Source organism: Anneissia japonica, unplaced genomic scaffold (genome assembly GCF_011630105.1).
Source record: "Anneissia japonica isolate Jap-2015-1 unplaced genomic scaffold, ASM1163010v1 scaffold288028_len459517_cov177, whole genome shotgun sequence".
Lineage (NCBI taxonomy): Eukaryota > Metazoa > Echinodermata > Crinoidea > Comatulida > Comatulidae > Anneissia > Anneissia japonica.
Genome location: NW_022733874.1, coordinates 173,449 through 193,920, shown reverse-complemented (window position 1 = coordinate 193,920; position 20,472 = coordinate 173,449). Strand labels below are relative to the sequence as shown.

General features: G+C 33.4%; 1 protein-coding gene across 5 annotated transcripts in view; it reads left to right on the top strand.

Annotated features, from left to right (window-relative positions):
• Window positions 1-17,175, top strand: part of LOC117116248 — a 21,121-nt gene extending 3,946 nt beyond the window's left edge. Inside the window, exons 1-5 of one of the 5 annotated variants that reach the window (XM_033260249.1) lie at window positions 7,509-7,686; window positions 9,181-9,247; window positions 10,283-10,678; window positions 14,536-14,574; window positions 15,902-17,175. In XM_033260249.1, the coding sequence (XP_033116140.1) occupies window positions 9,229-9,247; window positions 10,283-10,678; window positions 14,536-14,574; window positions 15,902-15,918 (471 nt within the window). In that variant the 5' untranslated portion in view covers window positions 7,509-7,686; window positions 9,181-9,228 and the 3' untranslated portion in view covers window positions 15,919-17,175. Of the gene's footprint in view, window positions 1-7,508; window positions 7,687-9,180; window positions 9,248-10,282; window positions 10,679-14,535; window positions 14,831-15,901 lie in introns of those variants that run through there. The other 4 variants (XM_033260247.1, XM_033260245.1, XM_033260248.1 and 1 more) reach the window with 4 other exon arrangements.
• Window positions 17,176-20,472: the final 3,297 nt, after the last annotated feature.

The following is a 20,472-nucleotide window of genomic DNA, read 5'->3' as shown; positions in this document are numbered from 1 at the left end:
GTCCTATATATATGAATATGATGACAGTAGAATAATGGGGTGCTTAGGCAATTCCATTCCAGGAATTGACCTAGGTTATTAATGTTTGATGGTAGCAGTCTTTGTTACATGACCTTATAAACATACCACCGGATTTCCTGGGTGCAATTTTTTGGTGGAAGGGAAACATTTATGATTTAGATCGTATTTAAAGCGTATGGAAGGTTCTTATATATTGCTGTAATGGTTAAAGCATGTGAATTCTTAATTTAAATGATTGTGGTCAGAGTGGATGTGACAAATCCCACAGTTCTAAAAGGGATAGGTACATTCCTGCAATGTGGGTTAGGAAGAGATGACACATCAATCTTGCTGTAGTTAAAAAAAATCACTTAATTACGAAGATATTGAATTTATAATTATGGGATGAGTTTAAGTAGGACTTAGGAAATGTAACTTAGATTAGATGGGCAGTTAGTAGTAAGAGATGAATAGAGTCGAACTTTAGATTTAGAACAATGTAGAGAACTGTGGAATAAAACACTAGGCTAAGTTGCAAATATTGTACATATGGACTACTTTTCATTTCTTTTCGTGAATCAAATGCGTACTAATTATAAGTCATCGAAGGCAAGGTTACAGCAACAATTGCCAATAACATTGTTGAAGTACCGGACGCAGACACACAGGTCGTGGAGAGCATTATGCAAAGGTTGTCCCATTGTTACATTTTTCCGACTTAACCGTGTAGTTGGATCATTACGATACTAATAGAAAGTTGAAATTGGCCGACAACGCATTACTTACATTGGAGCTGCGATATTTCATGTAATGGATGATGGCCAAGAAAAGCCAATATCATATACGCATTTCGCACTCTCACAACCAATTAGAAAAACTATTCTCAGATTGAGAAACAGGATTTGAGTATCATTTTGGGTATCAAGAAATTTCATCAATCTCTGTTGTAGGTTGCAAATTCACGTTGACCACTATTAATCACAAGCCTTTTACTTGCTTTTCTAGAACAGAAATCATTAATACCTACTGTACGATGGCAGCATCACGTATGCAAAGGTGGGCAGTTATTCTTTCACAGTATGACTGCGATATAGAATGTCACCTCAAAAGAGAACGCTATCGCAGACGCTTTGTCCCGCAATTATGTTAACGTAAGGTAGTTTGGTGAAATCTCATGAATTATTCATAATCATCCTTATAGAACACATTTTGCACATGCCCTATTTTCAAGTTTGTATCAGTCTAATAATCACCTGGTCTGTGCATAATGCAATGAGTTTTGATGGAACGACACACGATGCACCATTCACTTTGTGGTCCCGGGATTCAGCCTTTCTATGGGCCTTGCATTTGAATCAATGGAAAAATAAAACAAGTAACTGATAGAAGATTCTGTAGCTTAATACATTAGAATTACTGTCAGCCTGAAACTACAAATACTATTTAATAGTTGTTCAATTAAAATGCGCTATTTTCAAGTTTGCATCATACAGTTGCTCTGTATCGCAATTCAATTGTTGTATGGCATATTGTAGCTCAATCACTTAAATTTTGAAAATTCGGGATCCGACGATTACTGACGTCAATTAGAGATCAAAAGTATAATTGACATTTAAACAAAAATGCAAATTTCACCATAACAAAATTATTTTTTTAAAAAAAATTGAAATAGTAGGCCTAGATATATATTGTCATTATTAATTATTGTACACACAGTAATATGGAATAAGAAAATTGATGGCCAGATGAAAAACACAGGGATATATTATATATATATATATATTTATAGTAAATCGAAATTTGAGATGGGGTACCGCTTGTGCTAATAACTTCTGTTTTCGTGAATAAATTTATATGATGTTTATATCGCCTCTGTCATTGCCTTTTTTGTCTAAATCATTATTTTCTAATGGTAATTAATTATGGGGTTACTAGAGTAAGTTTTGTACAATAACGGACCACTATCATTTCATTTGAATTTCGTAATTAATTTTATGCGTATGAATGGTACTAAACATACATTGATCCTCTGTACCACCCACAGTCAAACGTGGCTGCAGAGAGAGTAGTCCGACAGTGGTGTAGCTACGGACGGTGCAGCCACTTCAAAGTACTGGAGCCCGGGACTATTAGGGGCCATTCATAAATAGACCTAAAAATAATAATCTAAAATAATTTCCAACATTTTCTGAAGAATAAAACGGCCAGTGGGCCCTCAATAATGTTCGGTCTTTAGAGGAGTAATTATTGATTAATATGTTGATATCAAATTAGTGGTGTATTCAATGGTGCCTTGCCTTCCCCCCCCCCACCCTCATTTTTTTCAAAATTATAAATGAAATGGTAAAAAAAAAAAGGAAATTATATTAATATTTAAGTCTTAAAGTGCCATTTCCGGTCATCAAGAGGTGCTAAAATCATATATATTCTTACCTCAAAACCCAACCATGGTGGGGCTGAGGCTTTCATCCTCCCCTGTCCCTCAGCTGCTGAGACCGTGTGCTTCTCTTAAAATAGTTACCAATCCGGTTATCATCAGTAAACAATTAGTAGAACTTCGCATAGCACACACTTTTCCAAGCATTAAATCTAACCTTCGCATAATAATTTTCCTGAAAAAATTTTTGAAATAAGTCAATTGCCGTCTTTTAATTTTAGTTTTTTTTTTCAATTTAATTTAATTTTCATCGCGGTGAGGATTTTTTTTTGGCACACGAACCTAAAAAAATCAAGCCAAGCGTCCACTAATTGAACAATTTTTGGACGGTGGGGAATAGGCAAATAACATTGGAAGTTGCAATGATGACGTTACGATGACTTGTAATATTTATTTCAAGCCTAGGTCTTCATGATTTGGGGTAAAAGAAGCATTTCTTACAATGAATTTTCTGAGAATTTGAGGGAATTCCCCTATCATATCAAAGGGCGGCCCGGCAATCAATCTTGCACTGGTACCATTTTTGCACCTAACTACGCCGCTTCAGAGTTGTTATTGTTAGTTAAATAGGTGTTAGAAGACACACAAAACACATCAATCAAATTTATCTGATTTCATCTCACAGCCCTTTTACTCCGTCTATCAATGCGATATAGACAAGATATAAATCTTGTAAAGAATTTCATATTACATTTATAAATCTTTATAACATATATAAAAATCAGATTTTTCTTAACAACTGAAATCTTGCCGGGAATGGGGCTTTAACTTTACAACGCCGAAACTATTTATTCCGAAAGTACTTTCATTAGCATTTGAACAGATTCAATCTAGAATCTTCATGTCGTAAAATCAAGACATGTTTCAGGTACTATTTTTATATTTATTCTTTCTTTCGACTGGATAGCATTTTAAGTAGCGCAGCACTGCTTTTCAAAATGATCCATTTTTTTTTAACAAAGTTTAAGAATATAAATAGAAGTAAGAAATAAACAGAACAAAAAAGTATCAAAAAATAAAGAGAAAAGAAAAAAAACAACAAAAATCTCAAATTGAAAATAACCTTATAATAGAAATTCAATTTAAAGTAAATTAGCACAAATTATATTTTTTAACTTGACTATGATCATATTAGTTGCATTTTTTCTGATTGATAAATTATTACTGATTGGTAGGTTATTCCAATGTTTGGCTGATTGGTGTTGAAAGGTTCAATTTCCTTGAGTACTTTCCCAGTTTGGATATTTTCCCACTATGAAAGTATTTTACCAGTTTGAAAGGTACTAATACATTTTTTCTTTTTCTTTTTTCATACAGTAGATCGTAAAATATATATTTATGACGAGAACTGACCTACTTTAGAAAATTAGAGTAATGTATACATACTTTGGGGAAATTTGCAGACAGGGGGTCTTTAAAAGGACTTGAAGCAATCTTTGTAAATGTATAGTATTTCCATTTAACTAAAATAAATTTACCAAATATTCTTCTTTTTCCATTTCGTACAATTCCACTAAAATACTGTTTGCCATCATGTGTTCTATGCCAGTTTTCCTCAAACATCTTTCCAAGCACACCCTCTGTTGACACCATTCACTTGAAATAAATGTAAATTCTTTAATATCAATGTCATTATAATAGTAAACAATTAGTAGAGCTCCGCATAGCACACACTTTTTTCAAGCATTAAAACTAACCTTTGCATAATAATTTTCCTGAAAAAAATTTTTGAAATAAGTCAATTGCCGTTTTTTAATTTTAGTTTTTTTTTTTTTTTTTCAATTTAATTTAATTTTCATCGCGGTGCGCGATGTCTTCGCGATGACAAAAAAATGAGGATTTTTTTTTTGGCACACGAACCTAAAAAAAATCAAGCCAAGCGTCCACTAATTCAAAAAATTTTGGACTGTGGGGAATAGGCAAATAACATTGGAAGTTGCAATGATGACGTTACGATGACTTGTAATATTTATTTCAAGCCTAGGTCTTTATGATTTGGGGGTAAAAGAAGCATTTCTTACAATGAATTTTCTGAGAATTTGAGGGAATTCCCCTATCATATCAAAGGGCGGCCCGGCAATCAATCTTGCACTGGTACCATTTTTGCACCTTTAGCTCACGGTAAATACGTGTAACGGAACTACTCCGGAAGAAAATTTGAACTTATCCCATGGTCAACAACCCATTCTTTCTTTACTTGCTACTGCTGCTATAACCGGCCCACGTACACACAGCGCGGCACGGTGGAACGATAATGTAGCTCAATAATTTATAATGGCTGCTTAAAAATCTGTACGTAGGCTAGTTTATTTCTCCAAATAATGGTAAATCTACAAATCAATCGCTTAGCTTAGCTATATGCTACTAAATTTAGACTTCGTCGTGCATTTGTGAGGAGGTGAAGGAGAGCTGCAACCTCGCCTGGGCCGTTAAACCTATTGAATTTGGCGCTAGGTTGTGGACAAAACTTTTGGAAAAACAATTAAGGTTGATTTATCATCGCCTCCGGCTCCATGGTCATTCCATACACGGTATTCTACCCAGCAATTTGGTGGTCAAAATTGTCGCGGATAATCCAGATGGAAAGGTAATTAGACAGTGTCCGAGCGGTTTTAGAAAGTGTGTACCGGTGAATTAACTGGTGAATCGCACGGATATTTTTTCGCTCGAACGGGCCCTTAGTTAAATAGGTGATAGAAGACACACAAAACACATCAATCAAATTTATCTGATTTCATCTCACAGCCCTTTTACTCCGTCTATCAATGCGATATAGACAAGATATAAATCTTGTAAAGATTTTTGGAAGACCTTAAGAGGGCAAAGTAGGAAAAATATAGATACGGATTGTATTAAAATTCCTGGATCAGAGGAAGTGGTTACTGAAAAGGACAAGATTAGTTCAACAGTGAAAGAATATTGGCAGAAACTTGGTTCAAATAATATGGATATTAATTATTGTAATGGATATCGCACAATTGGTTTTATAAAACAAATTAGAAATGATCTTTCTAAAGAGTATCCTTGTTTAGATGATATTGATCAACATTTCTTATATGATATTGTACTTGATATTGATATTGTTGAAGATGCAACTACCCTTGCTAAAAATAATAAAGCCCCTGGCCTGGATAGAATAACAAATGAACTGATAAAAAATGGTGATCAATGTTTTACTCTTTCCCTACTTAACTTATTTCAAAAATACATTGAACTTGAGCAATTTCCTCAAGAATTGAACAGAGGTATTATTGTACCAATATTTAAAAAGGGTGATGGTAAAGATCTAAACAACTATAGGGGTATTACTTTAACTTCATGCGTTTCTAAAATCTTCAACAGAATCATATCAAAACATATATCCAACTATTTAGAGAATAGGAATGTTCTATCAGAAATACAAGGGGGTTTTCGTTCATCACACAGATGCGAAGACCATACATTTACATTAAAAAGTGTAGCTGCCTGTCGTTTGAAAGAAAATAAAACAACTCACATTGCCTTTTTAGATTTTCGGAAGGCCTTTGACAGTGTTTGGAGAGACGGGTTGTCAGGCATTAGAGGTAAAGCTTGGAGACAGATAGACAGGTTATATTGCTAATAACGAAACTGAAATGAAAAAGATGTTATCTTTGCAAAAGAGTGGAAACTTAATTTTAATTTTGACAAATCAAATATATTAGTAATTGGTAAACGTATAAACAGGGATAAACACTGGAAACTAGGAGATAGCTACATAATGGAGGTCGAATCATATAAATATCTTGGAGTAATTATTTCCAGAAATTTAAACGATCATAAGGAATTTGAAAATGTTTTAAAGAAAGGCAATAGGTTAGTTGCCTACATTAAATCTCTTATAGATAATTTCGATAATTTTAATAGGGTTTATTACGGGGATGTACTATAGAGGACAATTGCCCTCCCTTCAATTAACTATGGAACTGATGTTTGGTGTAGCGTAAATAAATCAGACATTGATAGATTAGAAAAACTTCAATTACAAATGGCACGATATATCTTAAAAGCCCCTTTGAATACGCCCCAATCTACATTATATGGGGAACTTGGATGGATACAGATAAAAACTATGCATGACACTTCAAGAGTTCAATTTTTTAATCGTTTAATTAGGATGGATCCGTATCGTTGGCCAACAATACTCCTAAATGCAACAAATCAGTTTCAATGTGATCCAAATAACTTCCGTTTCAAATTTGTAAAATGTATTTCTGATCTCTTTATTAAATGCGAATCTGAAGACCTTCTAGTACAATTATCTAATAATCAGGGCATCTACAATTACTGGGTTAATCCATTATTTTAAAAAAAAGTAAATGAAATAAACAATGAAAACTGGAAAGAGGATATTGAAAGTAAGGCCTCCCTCACCGACTATTCATTACTTAAAGATACAATTAAATTAGAAAATTATCTATTAGATAAATTGGATTTTGAAGGTGTATCATTGAAATCATTGAAACTTCGCTCCAATACATTGCCCCTCGATAGTAGAGTTTCTAGATGGTCTGAAGACAAGAATGGCTTATGTACTCTTTGCAATACAAATAATGAAGAAGACATAAGACACTTCTTATTCTCTCGTCCCGCTCTCCTAAACATACGTTTAGAGGAGTTAAATAAACTTGAATATAAATTAAGTAGCCATAACATCGATGTTTGGGATCAATTTTTAAGTGCTAATATTGATATTAAATTAAGCTACGTCCTAGGCTCCACTACTCTTTCCATGACAAAAGAAGTAGAGAAATACTTTGATGAATGTTGTAAAAGTTATGGAAAACGAGCGTGGAGAAAAAGATCTGAATTGAATTTTAATTCACTTTGAACGCACCAAATGATTTTGAGTGCCACCGATCTAAAGGTGTATGTTCTAATAAATGATTGATTGATTGATAACGAAAACACTTATCTGTTGCCACCCGCGGTCAGCAGTGGGAGCAGGCAAGCGAATCATTGGAAGCGAGACATTCTTTACTGAAAGCCAACTCTTGTGAACTTTGCGCGATTCGCTTCGCTTGCCGCGTGACCCTCGACGCTTTTGCTTGACAAGTGTAGTGGGAACCGGCCTTTACCGCTGGGCCACTCGACTCGGCTTGACTGACCGGGGAAGGGGGCCTGACCCCCCTCCCTCTGGATCCGCCACTCTGAAAATGTCAAACAGTGTTAGAGTTGGTACTGAGCAGGTACCAGTATTGAGAAGATCTCAGAGTGTTAGAAAACCACCAGTAAGGCTAGAATTTATGATGTTCACAATGTGTTTGAATGTTTTTGTTTATTTGTTTGAGATTCTGGGAAAATAGATAGGCCTAATGTGTTTATTGTGTTGATTTCGCGTTCTTTTAAAACTTAGAGAAAAAACAGTAGTGTAGAAGTATAATATACAACAGCTGGCTAGTACAAGCTTGGGGTCATAGCACTATTGAGGTCATAGACTGCATAAAAACACGAGGTTTCGCCATCTTGATGCCTTGACATTCGTATATTGTTGTACAGCACGAATCCCAAAGTATTAACAAATATACTGTATTCGCGCGAGGGGGCGTTTACGGAAGTCGGAAAATCGAGGTGCTCTTATGGGAACTTATTAAATTCAAGGGGAACTTTTACGCCGCATTAACGAATTTGATGGCGCGGCGGAAAAGATCGTCCAGAAAACATGGCTCATGACAAGAATGCTGTGAATATTTGCATAACAGCAGAATAACAGATGCAATTAGTAGTGGTGGTTACCTTGTTGGCCATCGGCCGATTTATTTTAGCAGGAGGATGGCAGTGCAGGTTTTCTTGAATACTCAGATGAGATGTGCTAAAGGTGCAAATTGTCGGAAAAAGGAAAAGAGGAGTCTATAGAACTAGACCGAGACAAATATGTAAGAAGAGGAAAGTTGGAAATATACTGTCTGTCCAGGGATCGGAGTTCTCATCTGTCCAAGAGAAATATTCTTAATTTGATATTGACCTAAAGGAATTTGATACCACTCTGCAGCTCCAATGCCAACTATCACAATCTCAGGATTGATTGGATTATTAACTTAAAAAAGAAAATCTTATGATATATTCAAATTAGGATGGCCCTCATTCAAATAGGGTGCTTAAGCAAATTTTAATTTTAGACGGGGTGCAGCTTATTCGAGAGGGGCGCTTATTCGCGCGAGTACGGTACTCCTTTTCATGACTTTCAACATTAATTAGTTATGATTAAAATTTCAATATTTACTGAGAATGGTTTTTTTTTCGCAATGCTGTATTTGAAAAATATAACTGTACTATTGATATTATGGTAATTTCCAAAATAAAATTTAAAAAATCTTATCGTAATTAGGACAAAAAATAGGACCATTTGACCAAACTTGCAATACAAATGTTTGTGCATTTCTGTCGAAGTTTAAAACTACAGTTAGTCCCTCATCCAACCATAGCAGAGAAGGTGCCAGTATTTTTATTTATTTATCTATTTATGTTTTTTTTTCTTCAAACGAAAATATACAGTAGGCCTATTTGAATGTGTAATTAAATTGATTTGCCAAAATAAAATAAAAACCATGGTCTGGTCCAACATTGGCTATCACCATTCATCACCATCGTCATTGTTATTTAATCAACAAGAAGTTTGTCATATCTTCATCCTAATCATGTTCGTCATTGCAGGGCACTACAACCTGTATAATAGGTCCTGTTTTTAATATATTTACTAATGCTATTATATTATATATTTTAAGGGTTTGTACATTTGGAGGAGCTTCGAAATTTGACAAGAAGTCTAAATTATGGCAAGTAATATGGCAGGTAAAATTTAAGTACACTACTGAATATACACCATTTAATTGTCTAATTAAGTAATAAGTTTAGTATGTTTAAACACTAATGAATAATTGAGTAATGACACAGTTGTCTTAATGTTTTTGCAGTTTATATCCTTGAATAATTCCAATCTAAATTTTCTGAAAGTTTAACAAATGATGCTGCTCCCAAAGATTGCCTTATAGTTTAGAGTCCCGTTCCGCAACCTTTTTAGCCCACAGCCAAGCACTCAGGCGCGACCCATCGGACCCGAAGGCCAAATTTATTACCTTAATGTTATGGAAAATGATTAAATGTGGTTCTGTTTGGGGGTTTTTTTTTTGTGTGTGTGTTTTTTCCAGTTTGAGTGACCAAGTCAATAAATTACGTCAGTCGTTTTATACATGCGAGGATAGCGGATATCAGACAAACTAAAGATACCAATTCATTCAAAATCGATAAAAACAATTCTTCATTTCACTCACAAAGTAAATTTAAACACCATACAAATTGAATTAATTTAACGTTGAATTTCTCATATAAACAGAATCACATAAGATATCAAATCATTAATAATTTACAGATTGAAAAAAAAAATCAATGATTAACAGAAATTTTACTACAAAATTGTTAAATTTGCTGCCAGAAATATATGCGTATAAAGTACACACTGACACATATGCCCCTTTTTCCTGCACATGTCTTTAGTATAATTTTGTAATTTGTCTTAGAAATTGTTTATGGCTCCAAAAACAAGAACTGGGCACACTGCCAGTGGATCAACTGTATGACATAATTTGTACTTTAGTTTTTATTCTAATGAATTGGTGCCGGCAGAGGGTCAGATCCTTGATAAGGGAAGGGCACTGATAAGTTTGGGGATGCGTAAATATTATATGATTACGTTATGCTGTGGAATTACTGTTGTTGTAGGCCTATCTTGTGTGTTAAGTATCTTTCATCCCAGTTTGAAAAAAAAAAAATTAGAAAAAAGGTATATGTAAATATTGTATAATTATTTCGAATAAAATTATTTCATAGGTCTTTATTTTTGTTCAGAGTGTGAAGACTATGTGGGTATTATTACTGCTGATAAAAAATGGGAGGAACAGCTGAGAAAAGATCTAAAGGACAAATATACTGGTACAATAAAAAGCCTATGCGATGGAAGTATTGGGGAATTGAAGGCTGAAAATTTGAGAAACCTTATGAAAGCTAGGAAAGTTATCGTTGGCTTTTCAGAAGACCAAAAGGATTTGGAGAGTTATACTGCATATTCAGTTCTTACTGAGATGTTGGAACAAAATGAACTTGACTCAAAAAAGTTGGTACCAGTTAAGATAACAACGAATTCTGTGATACCAGAAGTGTGTAACGAATTCATACCGGGAAATGCATATGAGGGCGACTTCATTGATAAACTGGTAGAAACATTAGGTAAATAGATTCACATTTTATGCGTACAGTATTTTTACATAGTTTGTCAACAAATACCCTAAAAAACGTTATATTGTTATATATCACTAAAAAATTGCATAGAGAGTGTTATGGCCCTTTTAGGTTATAGTTTGAAAAATATGTCTTGTTCTTTGATCCTACTGGTTAATTCCATATGTATAATGAGAAAACCTTAGGTCAAGGAGGCATAAAATAAAGGAACAACAAGTTACTGTACGAATCTTTGATCTATCATTCCGACCGCGCTGGTAACGAAGACAATTACCTAAGCCAATTAGATAAGAGACCGACAGTATGACGTAATTATTACTCACAGGTCATTTCGCAAAAGCGTCATCACTGCCCAACGCAAGCGGGGACAATCGATAAACAAGTTTAAAAATCACCTTTCCACAATATGAGACTACCTTAATCCTGCTTGTTATAACATTCTCCCCCTCCAATGAAGATCCTTTTTGTTCTTGTAACCCGTTTTGTGTTAAAATGACCCCATTGGAAATAAGTAATTACTATGACTTTATGGGTCATCCTTGGCTTGAGGTTGTTTTGTCTCTTTGTCGAATGTTGTTTCCAATTTTATGACGGAAATAATGTTATTGTTTTTATATGTAATGACCGACTTTTTTGTATTTTGATCTTGGATGCTTTTTTGATACGATTTTCATGTATTTTAGTTGTGTGTATATGTTGTACATAAAGCCGAATAAATCAAACAAACAAAAACAAACAACTGTCATACTTTCGTACACACAACTGTAACGTATTTTTGACTTTAAAGTAGAACCTATAACGTAAAATTATTAGACTGGGAATGGGATGTTGCAAAAAGTATTTTCCGTTTTTGTGTCCATTTGTTTATGAAATTATAATAAACAGCATCCGTTTTAGTATTTTTCAACCACATTCTTACGTTTTCTTTGTAATTTTTGATATCATGTTCCATAATTATTTATTAAGTACTCGTACACAGAGTTATACTGAAGACAGAGTTTTTCTTAATCTAGAGGCAACATAGAGAAACTTAGATAAATTAATTTATAGGTTATATAACTAAACAAACTTAAACTTACGGCGGTTCGGGTTAACCTAGCTGGAGACGACTCATCCTGATTTATAAGCAGAACAAATTTAAAAGAAATGGTATACATCATCTACTTTTCTAAGCAAAAATTGCACAAAAGGCGTTCTCCATTGCGGCTGTTAACATTAAGATTATGAGACTCTGTTCTGAACATTGTAATATATCGTCTGTATTATTGTAACTAGATTAATATAATACTGAGTATAAGAATAAGTTGGCTCACATAAAAACGCATACTTTGTGACAAAAGTTGTCATCTTTAATTATTTGAACATAATAATCTTTGAGTTTGTTCTCAGAACAAAACGCGTTGATATTTGATACACCTTGGTTAACAAACAATACCAAAACCGTGCTGAAAAAGAGTTTGTTTTACAATTACAGTATATTATAAATAATACTGGAAAGAAAGTGCAGTATATAATAATTGTGTCAAGTTGTATTTTTACACAAACAGGATACTGGATGTTATCCAACAGGAGGAAGCTCCTGCTAACCGTTAGCTGCCGTGTGAGACCATAGCATTAACGTTTTTTCACATAGTTTGGTTTCCTGACATTGTTTTTACAAATTTACATTCTTTTCGGTCATCTTATGGCCAATAGCAATGTCGTACGTGCGCATCAAACATAGGTATCTTTTTGCGGATTTGTGCCGGTATACAGTGAAAATATGCTAAAATCAGGCCTATTTCTAATCAGTTATAGCTCCTTAGGATGAAAGGTGACCCCCCAATTTTTATTACATATTCTGAAAGCACGTAAGTTGTAAATATGATTTTATAGATCATAATGGATGATCGGACATTGTAATGTCATCATATTGAAATCTGAATTCAAAGAAAGTGAATTTTAGCTATGACGTCATTTTTGATAATACGCATTTGAGCGTATCTAGCTTCTTCTTGATCGATCGAATTCCAACTTTGTGTATGTTATAGCTGAGACAATTCTCTTTCATATGTGTGACATCTTCTTACATTTTGATGACGTCATCATGGTAAAAAAAAATGTTTTTTCTGACCCCCTTCATCTTTCATTGCTCAAAATGTTGATGACCCCATAGTATATTAACCATTCGTCATTTCTGAATCATATTAAGTTAAGTCAGGGTTGAATGTCTTGTACCCTAATTTTCCATTCGCGCATTTGTGCGTACGCGTTCGCGTGCGTCAAAATTTATATATGCTTAAAATCATGAATATGTTTAATCAGTTATAGTTCCTGAGGATGAAAGGTGATCCCCAAATGTTTATTGCATATTCTGAAAGCACATGAGTTGTAGATATGATTTCATAGATCATTATGGCTGATCGAACATTATGACGTCATCATATTGCCATTTGAATTTTTTTAAACTGAATTTTTACTTATAACGTTCTTATTTTTAAACTCATTTGAACGTATCTCGCATATTCTTGTTCGATTGTCTCCCACCTGTAAGTATGTTCTAGCTCCCTTTATTTTTCATTTTGATCACGTCATCATGGTCAAAAAGAATGAATTTTTGGAGCCCTCTTATCTCTCTTTCTTAAAAGATGTATATAAATAGAATATGGAGGGCGGCAGACTGCATTTCGACGCTATCAGACAGATAACTTGACAAGATTTAATTTGGTGTGCCATTACCGTCCACGCACACCTTGTGACTTGCGCGTGCGTTAAAATTTGAACATTTTCAATATCACTTTTCAGATAATTTAAAGAACGTTTCAGGGGCCGGATTTATCAAACTAAAAATCAGCTTAAATTCGTCTTAAGTTATTTTTAAGTCCAATTTACCAATATGGCTTAACTTTAAAATGGCTTTAACTTATAAGGTCGATTGTACGCATGCGCTATCTATGACGACTTTTACATAAAGATTTTGCTAATATGGTTTGATAAATCATCTAAAGATATTTGATTAGGGTCATCTTATGTTTTTTTTTTTTTTTTAACTTAAGACATTTGCTAACCTGCGATTGGTAAATCCCGGGCCAGGTCATTTTCAGCATTCCAAAACTTTCAATAATTTGCGCGCCGTACGTTCATTTCCACGCGCACAGCACGCAATGAAGCTAGAAATTACGTTTTGCTACATATTTTGGGTTCCAGACACTGTATTCATATCAGGAGTCAACTCTTTGTGCCATTACTGTGCTCACGGGCGTCAAGACGTGCGCGTACGCATATGTAAATATTTTAAAATGCTCAAAATTTCTCTTTTGTTAAAAACTAATTACAGCATATTTTAGTATATAAAACTTTTTAATCAGCACCGCACGCGCTTCCTGAGGGTCAAAGTACTGCGGATCACCAAACTCGTCCTCAGTGACGAGTTTAAATCTAGTTGATGAATAGTCTTACGTATTCACTTTGTAGTACCAAAACATGAACTGGATTATGGGCTTAAATTACATTATTAATAATACTATAAACGATAAATTATTACCACTTTATTAGTAGGCTAGACATGCATGACTTGTGACCAACAGATTGCCGTAAAAATTGACTAGGTTTAGAAGGAAGTCAGGCTATAACACGTTAATGACTCATTAGGGTAATAGAATTATGACCCTAATGGCGCACCGAACATAATGCTGTTTACTGTATTATCGGCGGCCGAAATGATCGAACACCTGTAGGCCTGTGTATAATGATTATGTATACCACAACATTAAATAGATACATAAATTTGATTTTGATTATGAAAAACTCAGTTATAATATAAAAACCTCATAGTTCAATAATCGTGTTTGTTTCTTCTCATTTAGACGGTGCCAAGAACGGAAAGAAGAGAAAATCGAAGGAAAGTATGTTTTTTATTATAACAGTATTATTGAAAAATGTAATTATTTTAATGTTTAAATAGGCCTATATGTTTTCTTCATTCATATAAAGATATATTTTTCAACGACTTTTACATTAAGATTTTGCTAATATGGTTTGATAAATCATCTTAAGATATTTGCTTAGGGTCATTTTTTTTATTTTGACTTAAGACATTTGCTAACCTGAGATTGGTAAATCTCGTGCCAGGTCATTTTCAGCATTCCAAAACTTTCCATAATTTACGCGCCGTACGTTCATTTCCACGTGCACAGCACGCAATGAAGCTGGAAATTACGTTTTGTTACATATTTTGGGTTCCAGCATATCAGGAGTCAACTCTTTGTGCCATTACCGTGCTCACGGGCGTCAAGACGTGCGCGTACGCATGTGTAAATATTTTAAAATGCTCAAAATTACTCTTTTGTTAAAAACTAATTACAGCATATTTAGTATTTTAGTATAAAACTTTTTAATCAGCACCGCGCGCGCTTCCTGAGGGTCAAAGTACTGCGGATCACCAAACTCGTCCTCAGAGTGACGAGTTCAAGTCTAGTTGATAAATAGTCTTATGTATTCACTGTGTATGTACCAAAACATGAACTGGATTATGATAGGGGCCTAAATTACATGACTTTTAACCAACAAATTGCCGTAAAAATTGTTAATGACTCATTCATCATTCTATGACCCTAATGGCGCACCATACATAATGCTGTTTACTGTATTATCGGCGGCCGAAATGATCGAACACCTGTAGGCCTGTGTATAATGGCGGCCTATGTATGCCACAACATTAAATAGATACATAAATTTGATTTTAATTATGAAAAACTCAGTTATAATAATATAAAAACCTCATGGTTCAATAATCATCTTTGTTTCTCCTCATTTAGACGGTTTAAGAACGGAAAGAAGAGAAAATCGAAGGAAATTATGTTTTTTTATTATAACAGTATTATTGAAAAATGTAATTTGTTTAAATAGGCCTATATGTTTTTTTTTTCATTTATATAAAGCTATATTTTTCAATTAGCTAAGCATATGTGTTTTGTGATCTTTAGACTTTCTTCGTGTTCTAACGGTCTAAATAAATGGGAAAATAATTGTAATCTTGTATTAGTATTCATTATTTTTCTTTTTAAAAAAAATCTGTTGAATGTTTCATGTCACTTTTATATTTATAGTTTACCTTTGACCATCATATTTAAATTAATTTTAAATATTTAAACATTTGTTGGAATTATAAAGAAACATGAATAATAATAGCTAGTATTGTTTTTTTAAAACAACACCTTTTTTATATAACAGAGAAAGGAGATATATAATACTGGAGCAAAAAAAATGTCAAGTACCAGCGGTCTCTGTCTGATATGGATAACAATTTTTGAAATATTGAATAGATGCAAGCTTCCAGAATTGAATAAGAGCCAATAAAGTATATACAGATAGTGAATAAATAAATATTAGTATATTTAAGAGCAAATAAAGTATATTCAGACATTGAATTAATAAATATTAGTATATTTACAAACAACACACTCCATTCTTGCTATCTGTAGTATAGTTCTCGATTACAGGCACTTTCAGGAAATCTATAAAATATTATAGTTTTTTACGAGTATTTTTTCTTAAATGTAAAACTTACCTCACATTTTTTATATAGAAACCGTTTGAATCATCGGGTTTTGAAACGGATTTCAATGTCGTAATGAGCACAAAATATACTTTCGAATCGTTTGAAATACTTTTCCATGAAAGCTAAATATATGCTCATGCTTTTATTAGACGTTAATTGTTTGTTCGATGATTTCCAAACTCCTCTCAGCTCACTTCAGACTGTATTTCATCCATATGCCTCCTTGCTTTTGTCCTTATCTGTTATTGTTTTAGCTTTATGTGAGAGACTATTATAATTATTCTCCCTTTAGCCTTTAAATATTATATATGTTTTTAAGTAGATTTAGCCCATAGATATAATTGTGGTAGAGTATGGGTGTATAAGGTTCTACGTAATATCCAAGAATTTACACCACACAGACATAACATAGGTATCAGATTGTCTTTACTGTACTATACCAAATATCTGTGGTTTGGACAAGAAGGGACTTCTGTTAACATCGCTGCAAGTTTAACACATATTCAGCACTACTACAGCAATTGTATACAGTATTATATTAATATTTACCACTTTTTATTTTGCTCTGCTGATTTGGTAACTTAACTGCAAGTAAACTTCGCTTATTATATATTAGTTGAGTTATGATTTTAATCGATATACTGTTTAAAGTGTCTTAGGAATTAAATATTGCTGATGTTGAAATAGTACTGGTACTAATTTTGATAACCCACAATGGGGAAATATTATGTTATGTAGATTACAGAAGTGATCCAAGCCTTACCTACTGAACATCGAAATAGGATCTTTTATAATTATTGCTCATTTTTTAAAATAATTTGCAGGGAGCCTGAGCACCTGTTTAATGTTGTGTTTAATGGTGAAACTGTGTTTTGCGTCTCATTATATTTTCCGTTAATAATAGTTAAATAATAGTAAATAATAAATATTGGAAGTGGTTGGCGCATCGGTGGCTTGGACTCTCTCTGTGCAAGTCGCTTGTGCCTTGTGCAAGACACTTCATCTACAGTTGTCTCTCTCCACCAAGGAGTACAAGTGGGTACCTGGTAGGTTCAAACACACCCATGCGCTGATTACAGCTGCAACATAATGGGGCATGAGTGTTGTTCCATGTGCTTGATCCAGTGACCGGGGGTAATAATGTAAAGCGATATAGAGATACAATATCGCTATATAAGTCGACAATTATTATTATTATTAAGTGCTAATAACGCTAAGTCAAAATACATAGAGGTACTGGATACAATTATTATATAGACTAGAAATTGCAAATTGCAAGTGAAGTGCTGCGAAGTACAACTGCACAAAATTTTCTTCGAACAAAATTATTTATGCGAGTCAAGTGAAAATAATGAATAATAAAAATATAACAAATAATATGAGCACGACCCATTGTCTATATTATATTAGAACAGCGTTGGTACCGTGTACAATAGTGTTTTGCTGCAGTGACATCTCGCTGCTGCTGCTGGCGATGACTCGCTGCTGGCGAATCGATCTGCGCATGTGTATAAAATGGTATTTATTTCCGAAAACACTATGCCAGTCTACAACAAGCGTCGCCTAAATGTAATAATTAGCACGTTGAAATAGGCTAGTAAATAAGTTTAACTGGGTTCGTAAGTAATATTGGCCTCAAAATATTGTGGCTGAGACATGAGCCGATTAAACGTAGAAATAGGAAACCTAGAAATATAGTACAAACGCTGAATAGTACTCCAGCGTCGCGACATGCCGACGTTGGTACGAGTAGGTTAGTCTACAAACGTCGCCTAAAGTATTTTGATTTTACCCGGCAGAACAAAAGAAGGAAACTCCGCTTTTCAATTGTCATAGGCGCAGGTTTTTTGACAAACAATGACCTTTCAGAGGTCAAATTGCTGTTAAGAATATGAATTGGCTGCTTCGCAGCAATAACCCTACTCAATTCAATATCTGCTCAAACGCATATGTAACTTTGAAATAAATTTCGTTCTTTGTTTACGGAAAATAAACATCAGTTTCGTTGTAGTCATTTCAGTCTAATTGCTTCCTATTATATATTTCAGTTATTTCATAAACACCCGACGAACAATTGCAGGTCATACTCTTTTTAAAAATTATACTCCAAGTATTGAAATACACGTCATCGTGTTGGGATTCAAACGCTAAGTCAGAATACATAGAAGGATGTATCTCAACAGGATATTTCAATACTTGGAGTATGTATTATACTTTCGGGGGTTGCTTGGTGGCCATTTTGGCGGCCATTTTGGATTTTCAAAGAAAAACATTAATTTTTATAATTCATTGACTAAAAATTATTTAAAAAATCAAATAAACTTCTAAATGTATATGGTAAGCAGTGTTTATTTTCTTAATACAAAAAGATTTACTTTTTACATTTGACGGCTATATTTAACACAACAACTTGGAGTATGTATTATACTTTCTTATCTGAGATTAAAAATTATATTTATTGCTTTTGTTTGATTTACAGACTTTGATTTTGTTTGGTCTCTTTGAATCTCTATTGTGTTGGTTTAAGTCTCTTTGTATTGTTTAACATTAAGTTCAACATTTTATTACAAATGGCATGCTTAAAACTTGAGAATGTTGGACAAAATGGCCTTTGTAAAAATGGCACCTGTAAAAGTAACCCGGTAAGAATGGCCCCGGTAAAAATGGCCCCAAATGACAGATATAGTTAAAAATTAAAAGAAATTATTTTTTTTATATCTTCAAACATTTAACTACTGTAAACTACTGTAAAATAGCAAGAATTCATCAATAAATTTAAAAAAATGGTCCCAAACTTTAAAATTCATTATTTTATATTTCACTATTTTAATGCTGTAAAATAGCAACAAAAAAAAAAAAAGAATTAATAAATGAGTATGATAAAATTCAGTAATGATGTTTTTAAAATTTTCAGACTTTTTAAATGAACTAGCAAAAATTGAATTAATAAATCAAAATACACCATATGCATATTTGAAAACTAATTTAACTTAGTTTTGGGTTTTTTTTCTTCCAGACGGGGGTTGGGGGAACTCTTTACCTGGCGCCACCCCTGGTATACTGTAAAAAAAACTCACATCGGTAAAATCATGAAAACTTAAACACTAGTATATTTTCCATTAGATCAAACTAGATTCAAACACTGTTAATGTCTTTTTATTTAATTTTTTTGAAAAATAAAGCACTAGGGGTTCCTGAAACTTGGAACTCACGGGAACAATGTGCAATGTTGCTGATGAATTTCCTATATGAGAGGACAGAATGATACTACCTTACCCAATGAGGACTGAACAAGAGCTAGACGTGTTTTCGACAATGCGTTTGGCATACCAAGGGTTTCTTTATTACCAAGCGATAAAAACGAAAGAAGTCATTCAACAAGTTAGTAGGGTAGGAACAGGGGGTTCCGATGCACCCCCAGAACATTTTTGTAATCCTCAAAGTGTCTCATAAAAGAATTTTGATGTTCCCATTAAAAAAAAGTCCCAGGGGGTTGCTTGGTGGCCATTTTGGCGGCCATTTTGGATTTTCAAAGAAAAACATTAATTTTTATAATTCATTGACTAAAAATTATTTAAAAAATCAAATAAACTTCTAAATGTATATGGTAAGCAGTGTTTATTTTCTTAATACAAAAAGATTTACTTTTTACATTTGACGGCTATATTGACGGCCATCTTGGATTTTAAATGAAAATCATTCATTGTATATTTTAGTAACTAAAAATCATATTAAATCAAGTGAACCACAGTAAGCAGTATTTATGCTCCAAATACAAAACACGACTTTCCAAAACATTTGGCGGCCATACCGGCAGCCATTTTGGTGTCCATCTTGGATTTTCATAAAAATCAGTAATTTCTATAATTTATTAACTAAAAATCATTAAAAAAAAATCAAGTGAACATCTTAATGTATAATATAGTAAGCAATGTTTAAGTTCTCAATACATTTGGCGGCAATATTGGTGGCCATCTTGGATTAAAAAAATCATGTATACCGTATTTTATTAACTAAAATCTCATAAAATCAAATGTATACAGAAGCATTGTTTTATATTCTAAATACAACACATTGACTTAGCAATACATTTGGCGGCCATTTTGCCGGCCATTTTGAATGTTAAATGAAAATTGAACATTTGACCTATATATCATACAAAAAATGTAACAAATGTTTTTAGAGTAATGTTGTCATTAGGAATTGATTGAGAGTACAGTACACTACCCTCTCCTCCAAGTCA